This window comes from Cynocephalus volans, chromosome 7, assembly GCF_027409185.1.
Source record: "Cynocephalus volans isolate mCynVol1 chromosome 7, mCynVol1.pri, whole genome shotgun sequence".
NCBI classification, from domain to species: Eukaryota; Metazoa; Chordata; class Mammalia; order Dermoptera; family Cynocephalidae; genus Cynocephalus; species Cynocephalus volans.
Window position 1 is genome coordinate 93,890,343 of NC_084466.1, and position 16,913 is coordinate 93,907,255.

The 16,913-nt window shown below is 42.5% G+C and overlaps 1 protein-coding gene across 5 annotated transcripts in view; it reads right to left on the reverse strand.

Moving 5' to 3' along the window:
* LRMDA (leucine rich melanocyte differentiation associated) overlaps positions 1-16,913 on the reverse strand; it is a 1,115,169-nt gene that overhangs the window by 639,278 nt on the left and 458,978 nt on the right. Inside the window, exon 1 of one of the 5 annotated variants that reach the window (XM_063103068.1) lies at positions 5,941-6,017. The exons of the other annotated variants lie outside the window; for them this stretch is intronic. Within the exon in view, the coding sequence (XP_062959138.1) occupies positions 5,941-5,948 (8 nt within the window). The 5' untranslated portion in view covers positions 5,949-6,017. Of the gene's footprint in view, positions 1-5,940; positions 6,018-16,913 lie in introns of those variants that run through there. 5 annotated transcript variants of the gene reach the window in all.

The following is a 16,913-nucleotide window of genomic DNA, read 5'->3' on the forward strand; positions in this document are numbered from 1 at the left end:
CCCAGACGCCTCTGGGCTGAGCCAGCTCAAGGTGACAAAGACATCCCAGTCAATGTGGAGTAATGGTTCTACTAGTATGCACTGGAGTTGGCACAGACTGACAGAAGCCGAAGGGTTCAGTCAATAACATATTGTCTTCCCTTTGCTGTTATTGGTGGACATTAAAATGCATTCAAAATTAGAATAGAAAGAGAATATAATGAGCAAGTGCACTGTATGGAATCAGAGAGCATCAGAGCTGATTAAGTTCCAACGCTACCACCATGATCACCAAAACCCATCGATCATTACTGTCAACTAATTCTTTATATGTAACTGGTATAGAATAAAGTGACCTCATCCAGCCTCATGACTTTAAACATCACCTACATACTGATAGAAACCCCCAAAGTTCTATCTCCAGGCCTGACCCCTCCCTATGGAAGCCCTCCCAATTCAGTTACTTTCTTGACATCTCCACTGGATGGCTAATAGGCTTCTCAAATTTAATATGCCCAGAACCTAACTATTGATTAGCCCCAAACCTGCTCCTCCTACCAACTCCTCCATGCCAGTAAACAGCACCTGCATCCTTCTTGTCTTTCCTCTCTCTCACACAGCATTTCTAATCAGCAAACCCTTTCAATTCTGCCTCTAAATATACAGAATGTGACCATGTCTCACCACCACATGGCAACCACCCTCATGCACACCAACAGTACCTCCGCCTGCACTACTGTGATGGCCCCTGGCTGGTACATCTGCTTCCATTTGGCGTCCTTGCTGGTTTCCCCCCACCACACACACACACGTACACACACACACGCACCAATGTCAGAGCGATCAAGCTGAGTATAAACTCAAGTCCAATTACATTCAAAGCCTTCCAATGGCTTCCCTGTAATACAGATAAAATCTAAAGTCCTGACCAGAGCCTAAAAGGTGCTACATGACCCCACTTCTGAAATAGTACCTCCTTTACACACCTCACCATCATGGCCTCCTTGCCACATTGCAAAGTCACCAAGCCTCTGCCTCAAGCCTGTGCATATTCTGTGACCTCCACGCAAACCCAAATTGTGTATCCTCTCCCCTTCTTCAGCCTCCACAGAGATACCATTCACCAGAGAGGCTGTCCCTGATCTCTCTTCATGAATGGCACACACCACCTCCTCCTGTCTGTCCCCCTGCCCATGCTCTGCCCGTCCTCATACTCCTTCCCACCTCCTTACAGAGACATGCAAGTTCACTGTGCTCTGCCCACTGCCCAGGAGAATGTAAGATCCACCAGGGCAGGTTGGTCTTGTTTTTGTTGCTTTCCTGTTTTAGTCACTGCTGTTTCCTATCACCCAGAACATGAAAGACCCTCAGGAAATTTTATTGAAAGTATAAATGAAAAGGCACACAGCACTTGCCAAATGTTAATTGCTCTTATGTTAAGAGGCTGGGACCCCATTTGAGGTCAACTCTCCTGGCATGAACGTCAATATTCTCTCACCACATGATTCTCCCACTCAAAATTAACCAAGCACACTTGTGCACTTGAACAGTGGTTTGTTGTTTGTAAAGAACTTTCCCATATCTCAATTTTCAAATGCTTCTCACTATAAATCTATGATCCAGGTAGTTCAGATAGGTAAGACCAACAGGATGGTGTTAATGTCAAACCTAGATGTCTTAGTCCATTCAGGCTGCTATAGCAAAACACCTTAGACTGAGTTGTTTATAAACTACAGAAATTTATTTCTCGAAGTTCTGGAGTCTGAGAAGTCCAAGATCAAGGTGCCAGCAGATGAAGTTTCTGATGAGGGCCCACTTTCTGGTTCACAGATGGAACCTTCTAGCTGTGACCTCACATAGTGAAAAGGTCATGGCAGCTCTCTGGGGCCCTATAAGGACACTAATCCCATCTGTAAGGACTCTACCCTCATGACCTGATCTCCTCCCAAAGGCCTCACTCACAATCCCATCACATTAGTAATTAGGTTTCAACACATGGATTCGGGGGGACATAGACATTCAGCCCACAGCATCAGGTCTCCTACTCCTCAGTCCCATATCCTTGCCTCACACACATCCTTCCTGTTTGGGTGAGATGCTGGCTGTACCAGATGGGAAGGAAAGGAAAGATGGGAAGGGAAGGACAGTCCTTGCCCTCCAAATGTTCGCAGTACTCAGTCTGCACCAGGACACGAAGAGGCATGCACAGGACTTGAGCATGGCAACTCAAACATACAAGTAAAATGTTCCCAGCAGTGGCACTTCTGGAAAAATGGGATAGGCCAGTCCACAACTACAGAGGAGCTATTGGCAGGCACTGACTTCCCACCCTACTTCCTACTCCATCACCAACCATGCCAACTCTTCTCAAAGTTCTGGAACTGAAGCTGGGTAAGAACAGAAACAATGAAGATCAGAAGAACAACAGTTAAACCCTGGCTGCTGCCCATTAGAATCAACCAAGGAGCTCTCATAATCCCATTTACAATAATCACCAAAAAAACCAAAATACGTAGGAATAAACTTAACCAAGGAGATGAAAGATCTCTATGACAAGACCTACATATCATTGCTGAAAGAAATTAAAGAGGACACAAAAACATGGCAAGCCATTCCATGCTCTTGGATTGGAAGAATTAACACTGTGAAAATATCCATACAACCCAAAGTGAGCTACAGATTTAACATAATTCTCATCAAAATACCAATGACATTCTTCACAGAAGTAGAAAAAACAATCGTAACATTCATATGGAACAACAAAAGACCCCAAATAGCCAAAGCAATCCTGAGAAAAGAAAAAAAGCCAGAGGCATAACACTACCTGACTTCAAATTATACTACAAATCTATAGTAACCAAAACAGCATGGTACTGGCATAAAAATAGATAGAACAATCAAACAGAATAGAGAACCCAGAAATCAATCCACATACTTATAGCCAACTGATCTTTGGCAAAGGTAACAAAACATATTTGGGGGAAAGATTGCCCCTTCAGTAAACAATGCTGGAAAACTGGACATCCATATGTAGAAGAATGAAACTAGACCTGTACCTCTATAGACATATGCCAAAATCAACTAGAAATGAATTAAGGACTTGAATATAAGACGTGAAACTATAAAACTCCTAAAAGAAAACATAGGGGAGACACTTCAGGATGTATGACTGGCCAAACACTACGAGTAAGACAGCAAAAGCACAGGAAACAAAAGAAAAAATAAACAAATAGGATTACATCAAACTAAAAAGCTTCTGCATAACAAAGGAAACAATTAACAGAGCAAAAAGACAACCTACAGAAAGGGAGAAAACATTTACCAACTATGCATTTGACAAGGGCTTAATATCCAAAATATACAAGCAATTCAAATAACTATACAGTAAGCAAACAAGTAATCCAATTAAAAAATGGGCAAAGGAGCTAAATAGGCATTTCTCAAAGAAAGATATACAAATGGCCAAAAGACATATGAAAAAATGCTCAACATCATTCAGCATCAGGGAAATGCAAATCAAAACCACACTGAAGTATCATCTCACCCCAGGGAGATTAGCTATTATCAAAAAAGACAGAGAATAACAAATGCTGGTGAGGATGTGGGGAAAGGGGAAATCTTCTGCACTGTTGGCAGGACTGTAAATTAGTGCAGCTATTATGGAAAACAGTATGGAGGTTCCTCAAACACCTACAGATAGAGCTGCCATGTGATCCAGCAATCCCACTGCTGGGTATATATGCAAAGGAATGGAAATCATTATGTTGAAGGGATACCTGCACTTTCATGTTTATTGCAGCTCTATCTGTAATAGTCTAGAGTTGGAACCAATCTAAACGTCCATCAATGGATGACTGGATAAGGAAAATGTGACATATATACACAATGTAATACTACTCTGCTACAAAAAAGAATGAAATTCTGCCATTTGCAGCAACATGGATGAACTTAGAGAAAATTATGTTAAGTGAAATAAGCCAGGCATAGAAAGAGAAATACCACATGTTCTCACTCATAAGTGGAAGCTAATAAAAGAAAAAAAGATACAAAAATAACAATAATTTGTTGAACTTTCAAAAGGAGAAAACGGAACTGAGGCCACCAGAAGTGAGAAAGGGGGAGGGAGGTTTGTGAGGAATTGGTAAAGGGACGCAAAAAATGATTACATTGTGTAATGTTGAATACACTAATTATCCTGATTTGAGCATCACATATTGCACACCGGTATTGATATTTGATGCTATATCCCACAGATATGTACAATCAATCATGTTTCAATAAAAAGGTAGTAAAAAAAAATCATACAACTAATAAGTATCAGAATTTGTTCTCAATCTAAGTCTTCTGAACTCTAATTTAAAAAAAAAAAAAAAAGAGGAGCTTTTAAAAAGTTCCAATGGCCAGCCCCACCCCAAACCAATTAAATCAGAAGCTCTGAAGGCACAGCCTGAGCCCTGGCATTTTGTTTAAAGCTCCCCAGGTGAGTGGAAAGGGCAGCTACTATTGCCAACCACTGGTGCAGGGCTTTATCATTCCAAAGTGCTTTCGCTTGCATTATCTCCTTGACTCATCCTAAAGGACTGGGGTGGCAGGTAAAGCAGGCCTTAACGTCTCCAAGTTAGAGGTAAAGAAACAGACTCAGAGGGATAGACCGATTCACAGTCCTCTGGTTAGCTACTTAATGACAGAATGGGCCAGGCCTGGTTCAAGAAACAAGCGAAGTCTGAAGCAGTGCCTCCCAGACCTCAGCATGCCTACGAATCACCTAGGCATCTTGTGAAAATGCAGATTCTGATTCAGTAGGACTGGCATGGGGCCCAAGCATCTGCATTTCTAACAAGCTCCCAGGAGACGCTGATGCTGTGAGTCTATGGACCACACTTCTAGTAGTCTAATAGACACACATCTACAGTAACTAAACCAAATGCATTCTTGCTTCTTCATGTGGGGAAGGCCAGGCACCTTCCAACAGCTTCTTGGCAGTTTTACCAGTTGGGCCAACTCCTATTACACTATACTATATTATACACGACCAGCTGGAATTGACCAACTTTCTACCTGTGTGTGCCAAATCAATTGTGCTACGTTCCATGAAGCAAGGTGCAGATCCCCCTTGCCACCGCCACCACCACACACACACAAAGTAAACAAAACCACCAAGATCCAGCCAACTTCATGAGTCCCACACAACCTGCCAAACAACCCCTCTGCCCACTTCAGAGAACACAGGCACAGAATCCTCTTGTCACTAGCAAAGATGAGTAGTCCTGGCCCTGACCATCATTTGTCAAGTCTGAACTGATTACACTCTGACACCGCTCTATTCCTGATATTGCCCTTTTATTATTCAGGGGAGGGTATGCTATTCCCAAAGTAATTTTTTAATGTTTTGTGTGCCTTTTAAATATCAGCCACCACATTTATATATATAGATTTCAAATGACTGCCTAAGATATTCCATTTCAGGCTTAAATCTTTAAATATACTTATAAATTTTTTACTTTGACAGATTGCCCAATGTCTCTTCCCTCATCATGGAAATAGATCCCTTGGAATCCTCATTAAGGCCAGCACCTTGAGACCCTCTCCTTTTGAGATAGTCTTCCATCTCAAGACTCCAGCCTCATGTTTGAACACCATGAGAGGTACTGAGATTGCTGGTCATTGGGCCTGAGAATGGAACTGGGTTGGTAACAGAGGATAAGGAGACTATGTTTCTGCTTATATGGAATAGGTTTTTTCCCACCAGCCTTTGAACTTCCAACAGCTGGAACCTCCCTCAAGTAGCTTAAAGTCCACTTACCCTTCAGGTCCCAATCTTAAAGTTTTATTTTTCACAGATCAGCCCAGCCTTCTTTGCCCAACCTCCAAAGCCCTTAGTTCAAACCAATTAATTAAACATAACCACAGATTAGAAATGTCTTGTCTCCCCAGTTGTAGGGGGCTTGGCCCATTCCATACCTCTGCATTTTCTCACGTGCCTGGTTTGACTGTGCACGAGCAAGTACTCAATAACTAACTGCTGACTGACGATGTCAAGAGCTGAAACTGGATTTGTTTGGTACCAACACGCCCCCACTGCATGTCCAGCTCTGATATTCAGTAGGCTGCCAGTTCTAGAATGTCCTGGCACAATCACCCAATCTCACCATTCATTGTTGCTGCCAAATCCCTTCCCTCTTTACTTAAGAATGATTTCATACCTAAATTTGATCCAGGAAAAAAAAATAACAATCTAATTTTTTCCAGTACAAGATCGCTGACACCACTAGCAAGCAAGGAGGGGCAGCTCAGGACTGTAGCAACTTCTATTCGGAAAAGCAAAGAATTCACGCCCAACCCCAGCCCCATGGCTGTGCTAACCCAGCAACTCCTCCCAACTCAACAAAATACATGAATAAGAACCTATTCATATTTTTCCTTGTGAAAGAAAGATGACTTCTTGTGACTTCCTAATGGTGGTTCTAATTTCAGGTTTGAACCTAAGAAAATCTGGCTCATTGTATTTATCTTTTGTACATACCCATGAGATTACATCATTTGCTAAGATTTTATATTCTTTACCAGGTCATTAAGATTCTCAGACAGAGGCCAATTTTGTCTCAGCTTCTCAAATCTCCACAAACACCCTTCAAGTGGGATTTCCATTCATACCATTCGATGTATATCTATGACTCATTCTTTTTTGGAAAGTTTGCATTCAGCTATTTTCATTTACAATCATTGATCTTTATGCTACAGTCAATGTACAGAGAAAAAGGAATTCTCACACAAATGTGTAGTGAGGCATTTTCAAGGAAAACATTTCTAATCAGATTGCTACAGAAAAACACATTTTTCTCCATATATATATATTTCGCATCTTGTCTAAGTCCCCCTTAGTATTTACAAAGTCTTGGATAGATGGTCATTTGACTTTATCCCTCTGCTGAAACCATATTAGCCACCCCAAAATGAGCAGAATATGATATTACAAATATATATATATTGACAACCCAGATGATATTTGTACATTTGAAGTATGACATCTTTACTCCTCTGTCATCAGGAAGAAGTAATTAAGAATAATCAAGTGGGTGTTAATTGGATATAATGAAACAATCTCCAGTCAGCCTGAGCCTACTATTTGCCTCCTACAAGTAATTAGGAACACTAAACACTTGTGCTAATCTCCTTTTTATAGAAGCTAACCAGATATACAGTATTTACTCAGCTGATGACTTGTTTTGTCTGCAATTTAGTCTGTTTTAAGCTAAGAAACTCATAATTTGCCAGGCTGTCCCCAGCTGCTGGGGCCCAGACCAGGGATGCAGGGTTCCTAGTGAAAATAGTCCAGTGTGTGTCATCTGAGAGGAAAAGACAGATATTAATTAAACTAACCTCTAGTTGCAACTGTACCTGGAACTCTAAGTGCTCAAAAATCAAAGTTTTAAGTTTGTATTACTCTAAACTATTTGTAGAACATGCACTCATGGTATGCTAGGGCTCCATGAAAAAGAAGACAGTTTTCACATGTAACTCTCAGAAGTCTATTTTTCTCTTTACAGAACTGTCTCCAGCCCTCTGCTGCCATGGAGCTGGGGACCAGCCTTTGATCACATTACTTCAGGAGCCTCTTGGCTGCTGGACAATGATTACAGTAGTGAACTAAAAGAGTGTGACCATTAGAAATGTATTATTGGCCATTAAGCAGATGGTTAGATGTTTTTAAAGAGCTCTTACATAGTAATAGAATCCAGAGTCGTTGACTATATTTATTACTCTCTTAAGAAAGTGGAAAACATAAAAAGATCGAATGTTTGTTCCAGAGGTGGTTAATTTCATCCTCTCAGGATCACTAGGAGGTCATACGTAGACTAAAAACTGGCAGAAGGTGATGGGATTTTAAAACAGGCTTCTGAACAAGGTGATTAAAGTTCATTTCCTTCCTTTCTTATCAGAACTCAGCTATGTGTAATTCCAAATGAAGATCACCTGCCTGACATAGTAGTATCAGGGATATGAAACGGATATGCATCTAGACCAGAGGTCGGCAAACTTTTTCTATGAAGGGCCAGATAGTTGCAGGCCATAAAGCACATATCACAACTACCGTTTTAAAATCTGAAGTTACAGCATAGAAGCAGGCATAGATGACAGTAAATGAATGGCTATGTCTGTGTTCCAATAAAACGTTATTTACAAAAATAGGGAAAGGCAGGATTTGGCCTATGGGTCATAATTTGTCAACACCACAGTTAGACCACACTGAAACCAGCAAAGGTAGGGATGATGTTTGGAGGAAACAAATTCACCCACCCAGCCCTCCATCAATGCCCACTAGTGTAATTCACAGAAGAGATCTCACTTTCTCTTATAGACACTTTTCTGAAAATGTGCTTGAATCAATATATTCTAAGTTGCATCCTATTTTTCCAATGATGTATACTTTTATGTAAAGTTTTATCCTCATTTTGGGACTGAACTATAACGAACAGCAGTCACTACCTCTCCTCAAAACAAGTATTTTATAGGACTTCATCCATGAACACATTATTTTGCTTTTACTTATATAAATTCGTTATATATTTATATATAAACATATATTTATGTAAAAATAATTTGTATATAAATCTATATATTTATATATAAAATCACCTCTTCCGTTTTCTTTGTTCATAATTTCAGATATCAAGTTTTCTTAAAGGTAGACCCAGCTATAATTGTTTGGCAAATAAAATTTGTCCAGTCTAGGTCCTCTATCAAATAGGGGCCCATAACTTACCACAATAGAAACATATCTTGAATACTGTGAAATCTGAAAGGATTTTTATTGAACTTTAGGGTAAAGTGGTAAACACAAGGACCTAGGAATGAAAGACTCTGATGTTTTAGTCCCAATTCTTTTGCTAAATAACTGTGTGAGTTGTTACATATTACTTAACCTCTCTGAGCCTCAATTGCCTCTGAAAAATGAGGGAGTTGGAGCTGAGGATGGCTAGAGTCACCTTCCAAGCTTTAATATTCTCTGATCAGTGGATAGGAAACAGCTTAATTAACTCATTTAATTACAGGATAATACTAATGAGGCCAAAGGAGCAAGTGAAATAGCCATGCAAGGCTAGCTAGTTTTAAATAGAGAAAAAACACTGTCATGCAGATTATAACTCAACTTAGTTGACAGAAGGTGTGTGGCTAATTCAGTCTTCTCAAATCAGCAGCAATGAAAATAATGTGATTATAGTAAGTCAGAAACAGCTTTAGAGAACAAACAGTATCATTAACATTTTAATAAAAATATGACTATTAGACTCCTCAGTCAAGGATTTCACCCAGTTTCTTTACAGTTACGTGTCACATTTCTTCCCCAGTGTGTCAGGGACCAGCCCATGGTCCGACCGTGCATGACCAGCGTGCAGTGTACACCACGCGTGAGTCACTATGTGAGTTCAACAACATGCAACTGTTTAGCAAGACAAATCCAGCAATCACATGCTTGGGTGTCATGGAGTGTCCAATAACTGTCAAAGACTCTACAGGCCTGTGCTCTGTTTCTGTTCTTCTCTGGTCATAGACGGGTGACCATTTGCAGACCAGTGCCAGCAAGAAGACAGGGGATCCCACTTGTCATTTGCAGTTATGTAGAAGTGAGTGAAGCCACAGCTTAGGGGTGGAAGGAAAACAAAATGAAATGTATTACCAACAAGTTTCTTATTCTGTTCTTCCAGGTTTAAATTTTCTCCCAATTTCCCAGTTAACCTTGGGAAGTCCAACTATTCATATTCCATGTCACAGTTTTATTCATTCATCTATTCCACAAACATTTCCTGAACAGCTTCTATGTGCCTGGTCATGTTCAAGGCACTTGGAACCCAGTGGTGAACAAGACAGATCTGGTCACTGCTCAATGGAGTTTGGTGAATGTATTTTGAGGAGTCAAGTCCTAAGCATACGTACTCGTCCAAGGTCTGTGTCAAGTTCCTAAAGCGCAGAGAAAGAGTGTCTCATCATCTGAAATTCTTCAACACTTCTTCATAATCAATCAGTCCCAATTTACTCAACGCCATATATTCACCACACAATCTGATGGCTTTGGATGGACAAAAATGAATGATATATGGCCCCTGGCCTCAAGGAACTTACAGCTTCAATGACTCTTCCGTGTGATCTTTCAAGTGGGTGAAAAATCAAGGTATCAGCGTCATTTCTGTCTCCATAGGCTCCCTGAGGTTGACTCTACTCCTATGGACAGCTACACCAGGAGCTTCTAACTGGGCCTTCTTGGATACACAGCAAGAGTTACAGAACCTGCTCTGCTTGAGCTGAAAGAGTCCACAGAGACCTTTTAACATTTTACTGCTGACACCTGGAAAGGCAAAGTCACATGCCCAAAGTTATAACTAGTCAGTGAAAATACACTCTAAGAGGATCAAGTCTCAAACAGGGTTCCTAGGTTGGGCTCTAGAGTTGGCCAGCACATTCAGGAAGGGGACTACCAGACGTGCAGACAGGCTGGACTCAGCAGAACTGCTTCCATCAAGTAAATGGAAAGCAAAGTGATGTGGTGGACGAGGAAGCACAGTAAGGCCCTGGAGGCATGGGGAGGCCTGCTCTCCTCCCAGGGCTCAGTCTCCTGGCCTGGAAAATAAAACTCATGACTTACATGGCCATAAAGGTCCCTTTCAGCTCTCAAGTCATGTGCAAACATGACTCCACTGCTTTTGGATGTCTGGAAAACTCACTAGACTGCACAGAGTAAGCAGATGCCAACTACAGAGTTACTGTCAGGCCCTGCATCACTTCTTTAAACAGCCCTTGTCAGGTTCATATAATAATGGACTCCAGAAGCTTCCAACACTCCTGGCTCCAGGAATAGCCTACAAGGCTATCTACCCATGATCTCATCCTTGCTGGCTCCAAGCCACACCAGCTTCTGATCTTCTTGGTTCTCTACCTGCCTTTCCTGGATCACAAGAACTTGTCACTTGGTGCTGTTCTCTAACTAAGACCTTGGACTCCTCCTTCCCTACAGTTTAGATTATCCAGCCTCCAGCATCCCTGAGAAAATAGCCCTTTGAATCCTACCTAGACCACAGGATCCCACCTCAGTTTAAACCCTCCATGTGCAGTCCTGGGTTTTTGTTCAAATATCCACAATTCACATAACACCACTCCCCTACACACTCACACACACACACACACACACACACACACACACACACACACACACACACACACACACACACACACACACACACACACACACACACACACACACACACACACACACACACACACACACACACACACAGAGTCACCTGCCTTTCTAATCACTAGTATAACCATGGAGGACAGCTTTCATTGAACTCTATTACATAATTTTCCATTAATTCAACACCCACCTGTCATAATCTAAGAGCACTTTAAATCCATTAATGAACTCCAATATTGGATATACAAATGTTTATGCATGTCCAGTAAACTGAGAGAAACCAGACCATCAAGGTAGCCAGGAAAAAAATAAAAATCCAGAAGCAGCTTATGGAAGGTCAAGAATTCCTCCTTATGCCTCCGATTTAACAACAAAAGCCTCACAATGAATAGCTTGATGAGGACAAGACTCTGCACTACAGCGAGAATATTTTATTTGGCAAGCAATGAAATCATTAAGGTAATATATCACCATTCCCGCTAACAGAATCTCCCTGTGTCATCTCCTTCACTGTACATGCAAGCAGAAGTCACGTATCTATTGTCTTACTTCTGGAAGTTGTAAATGTAGGGAAATTGTCATCATGAAATTGAATATAATGATCTTCTCCCCACTCTTCCCCTTTCATTATCTCACTCTGTACCTCGGCTCTGCCTGACACATCCCTTGTAAATGTCAACACAAAAGTATGTCCTGAAGACCAATGGGCAGAAAGTTCTGATTACCAGCAAAAATCCATCATGTGATACCCAACACTCACCTCTGCAATGAGAGGAAATGATAATTGCTTTGCCGTGTGAGTTGGAGAAGCCCGACCTCAAAGTGTCTCTGGTGGTATTAACATGTAATGAAAATGGGTGCGACAAAGGCCACTGCTGAGCACACCAGGGATGCCATCAGACACCCTCACTTCCTGCATGTGCCATTGAAGAACATGGGGCAACCCTAATTATCAGCCTACCCTTCACCCTCCAACATCTTAGCCTAGGACCTCTTAGCTCAACCTCAGCAAGGAAGCAGGGTCCTCTCACATGGCCACAATGAACCCCAGAAAATTCCCAATCAGGGCTTATGGAGGGCTCAGACCCGGAAGCCGATCCCTAGGGAGAAACAAGAAGGAATGTGGCACTTGAACTTTGCCTGGAGAGTGCATAGCTGGTTTGTTGCAAATGAGAATTGGTAGCTTCGATGCCATCAGCATTTAGCTTGAGAGGTCAAAATGAGCATGCTGAGCCAGCAAGGGGAAGGAGAGGTGTCCCCACCTGAGGGACTGTGCATGGGGCCTTGCATCCACGGGTTGTCAGGGGCTGTCACTGGGGCACAAGGACTGTTTGGCCTTGAGCATTAGTTATGTTATGTAAATTATGTTTAATGAAAGTGCGGCCTTGGTCCATAAAAACTTAACAATGCATTTGTCTTCATTTGAGCATTCCCCAGCAGCCACAACCTCCCTTTACAGACCATAATGTCTGGGATTTCACCTCATGTCCCTGTCCTCCACAGCCACTATCAGGAGGTCCCCAGAAGGGGGAGAGGAACTGGCTTCCACTTAATAAGACAAATGTGCCATCGTGGAGTTGGCATCAGGTGGCCCGAGCACGCGGACAGGACGGCCAAGCAGATGCGGCCGTGCCCATCTCTCCTCCCCGGGCCTTCTATGTTAATAACGTTCAGATGGCTGGAAAAGTTCAAACTTAGTTTTGCGTTCCTGAGGGCTGGACGTCACCTCTGATTCATCAGCAAGCATTTATTAAGTGCCTCCTATGTACACAGTACATAGCAAAGACAGACATATCTCTCCACGCAAGTCACAAACAGGGAACAGTGTTTGACTCATTCTGAGACACCCCATGTCAAGACGTCTATAGCGAATTTTCGGTGCTCTGCAGCTGCTGCCCTCAGTTCTATGCCAAACACCTTTGAAGAAGGAATCTTGAAAAGAAAAAGAAAAGAAAAGAAAGTAGTTTGGAATCCTTCCTGAACACTGTAGTGCAGTTCCCCAGAGCCAACAAGGAAAGAAAGGAGCTGTGACAGTATGACTCTGAGAAGAGGAAGTTTGAGTTTAACTTGCTTTAAATTTAGCCTTTATAATTATTTAACATTTAGAAAAATAAAGCTCCTTACCACAGCCTGTAAGGCCTTCCACAGACTGACCCCAGCCACCTCCCCAGGCTCAGCTCTGTCCCTATCTTTCCTCAACAGGCCTCTTCGCAGTTCCTCGTGGTCACCGAGCCCCATCCAGTCAAGCGTCTTCGTGCTTGCTGTTCCCTCTGCCTGCAGTGCTCTCACCTCTCCTCCTTCCAGGTTAACTCGGTCACCCTCAGCTCCCAGGTGAGACATCACCTTGTAAGGAAAGTCTTTCCAGACCTTCCTAAGTCAAACGAAGTCCCACCGTGTCTTTTTTCTCCTCAGCCCCTGTCCCTATTGTGATCTGACATCTGTTCATATCAGCAACTGTGTGTGATTATTTAATGGCCCTTACCTCCATGAGGGCAGAAGCCATGTGTACCTTTCCTTAGCACCAAACCCTCAGCACCAAGCACACAGTAGGCGGCTACAGCAATTATTAAATACATACATACTTAATGATCACTTCTTCTCTGTGGCTATAGAAGAAATACCAAAAAAGGAAATATACTTACATTTATTGGCCAGGAAGGAGTGAGTAATCCCTAACAGTGAATGAACACTAGAAAGAGCTACCAAGAGAAGTCAGGTGGGCTCCAGGTGAGAACATCTTCAAGAAGGAATCGTTTCTTCCCAACAGGAGAGCAGGCAGATGGGTCACACGACCTTTCACACACCCCACCATCCCCATGTCTTCTGACCTGGCACCTGGATGCGTAGCCATGGTGGCCACATCTCGTCACATAATCTGGAAGCATTTCTACTCCTGTACAGGCTTCACCAGGGGTATTTATTTCTACTTTTTCTTGTGCCTCTTGGCTCATGGATCCTTTTGTTTTCCAGGTAGCAAAATACAGAACATAACTATAATGAAGCACCAGTGTGGCAAATACTGGTTTCCTGAAAGTCGAGAACCAAAATGAGTTGGTTGACCTGCCCCAAAACCTGGCAGAGGAAAGGGAAAACCCTCCAATAAGAGGATGTACTTACAAAATTCCTCTCTCTCACCTAGACGTCAAAGGAGTTTCAATGAGTTAGTTGTTCTGAACTTCCTGGAAAAGGAGATTATCCCAATTTGTTCATCTCACAAAGGAATCGCATGAATCCTATTTGACCCCTGTTTTTCCAATCTAGAGTATGAATTTAGCTAGCTTTGAAAATGTTTTAGGGCTTACACAGAAATTTGTAAAATGTCAGTGTGAAAATTTTAATTGAGTTATTAGCAATATCTCTTCTTTGAATGACCTTTTAGTACTCCTTATAACATATCACCTCCTTTTACTACCTTCTGGCTGACAGTTTCTAATATATTCCTTCTTCCTAGATGATATCATCTGTCCTTGGGTGGAATTAACTAAAGCACTCTACATTCAGAAACTGACATTAATCCATGGCTCCAGATTTGTAACAGCTGCTGGTATAAACACTGTTTCCATACTTTGAGTTTTAACAGTGACTGGAGGAAATGTATACTATTCATTGGCTACTGTGACATGCAAACAAAGGAATCGGAGTGACAAACAGCAATGATTTTTTAAAAACAATGTAAAATTAGCTTAAATGCTAAGAGAATGTTGCTAGCATCCTAGAAATTATATGTTCCTCTTAAGAATCACATGTGCAGAAGAAGCTAATCATAACAGGAAATTACAAGGATGAATGTCAAACAAATTGCTTAAGTAACTTTCTAATACTTGGAAATATAGAAAATACAGTCCCATACTTGTTGTAACTGAGACATTTTGCATCATTCCAAGAAATGGGAAAAGTAAATCAACATGGCATATGTGTACAGAAAGGTACATTCAGAGTTGAGAATCACCAAACGGGAAAAAGATAAATAAAATCCCTTCCCCTCAAATTCCCAACCCCAGTGGCTTTTCGTAGGACCTCAAGTCACCCCAACTCCATATGCTGGTGTGAAAATGATCAACGAAGGGGCAGGAGGACCACATCACCTCAGCCTCCTCCTTCAGACTTACTATTCTGCTGGAAACAGGTGTGTAGGCGTCAGCGCAGCAACAAGCAGTGACATCTATAGGGACCTGGCCAGCACATTCCATCAGCACAACCATGTTATTTAGAAGCACGGGGGATAATGACCATCGTGAATATCAATCAGGCTGCTGATGCAGGTCCTGGGCTCGAGGTGGCTGATAATTGAAGTGTGTCTGCCTTCACTCTGTGGTGGGAACCTGTGGCAGGAAGAGGGAGCTTCCAAGGGTAAAAGTATGTGTAAGCGGGGCTAATGGAAGCAAAATTCTGCAGTAGCCAAGTGGGTGTTCGGGGGCCTTTTCCTGGGACCTCACCCTACTGGTCCTTACACTCCGGACTTCACTGTCCCTCCCTTGTCAGAAAATGCCAACCCAGTCCTCACACCACCGTTATAAGTTATAAGTCAAGTTACAAGACTGCCACTGTTACTTCATTAGAATATTGAGAAGTGTCAGTGATAAGGTTACACACCTGTGTGCAGGGGACTGAGGGATCACCTGAATAGTACGGTTATGCCTGTTAGGTGTCACCCGGGGAACAGGTGCGTCTTCAGATGAGAAGCAGCATCCAAGAGAGCAGACCTAGGGAAATGTGAGAGCAATCTCTCCTGTGGCCTGGGTTTGGAAGGTGCTCCTGGTGCCATGAATTAAGGAAGGCATCCACTGCATGGAAGCAGGAACCACCAAGTGGGGGCTCAAGTGAACTGGGACAGACCTGATAGTGCCCAGAGCCCTGGGAGGTGGCTGGTGACATCAGAATGAGAACCCTGGGCTCTGTAAGCCAGGCTGGCTAAACTCCTAGCACTCACTTGACACCCCTGTGCTGTCCCTAAAATAGGTTCCAGTCTGTCTCATTTGTGCTAAGGACAGAAGGAGAAAACAACTGACCCCAAGGACCACTGTGGCAGCATTGATCATTGGAAAATCATGGCAACTGGATCATCAGCCCCTCCCCTGCAAGAGATTCTCACTAACTGTGGAAGGTTCTGAGTGGTGCTTTTACTAAGTAAGGTAGCATGTCTTTACGCTACTCCCAACTATTTAAAATATACTTATCCTAATATCCTCTAAGTTAGTTTTCCTGTTAGACTAATCCAAACCTAGTTAATAGGTCTAATTATTTGCAACCTGTAAGTAACATATTTCATCCACTCATTCATCCATTCAACTTACCATTTAGTATGAGCCCAGGGCTGCCCTAGGTATAGGAGCTATTATACAGAGAAAATGTGATCCATGCTGTCTAGGAAACAACCTGTAGACAGAACCTTAACTAAGAGGGTGACTCTACTGGAGGGGAGTTGAGGGGTTATGTCATCCCTGGTGTGGGAAGTATTTTAGTTCAGGGGGATGTTTTGGAGGATGCTTAAGTCACAACTGGAAGGCATACAACTCCACTGCCCGTGGATGAGGCCGACCTGCTGCAGAGGACTCCGTGTTTCACGAAGAGATTCAGGAAAGCAGTAATAGGAAGTCACTGTCTCCTCGGTGAGGAAAGGGGACCCTAAGCCAAGCAGGGAATGCATCCCACCAGTCTCGGCCATGCATAACAGAAGGCTGAGATTGGGGTGAAGAAATTGAACTGGAGATTCAGACAGATGTAGGTTCTAGTTGCAACTCTA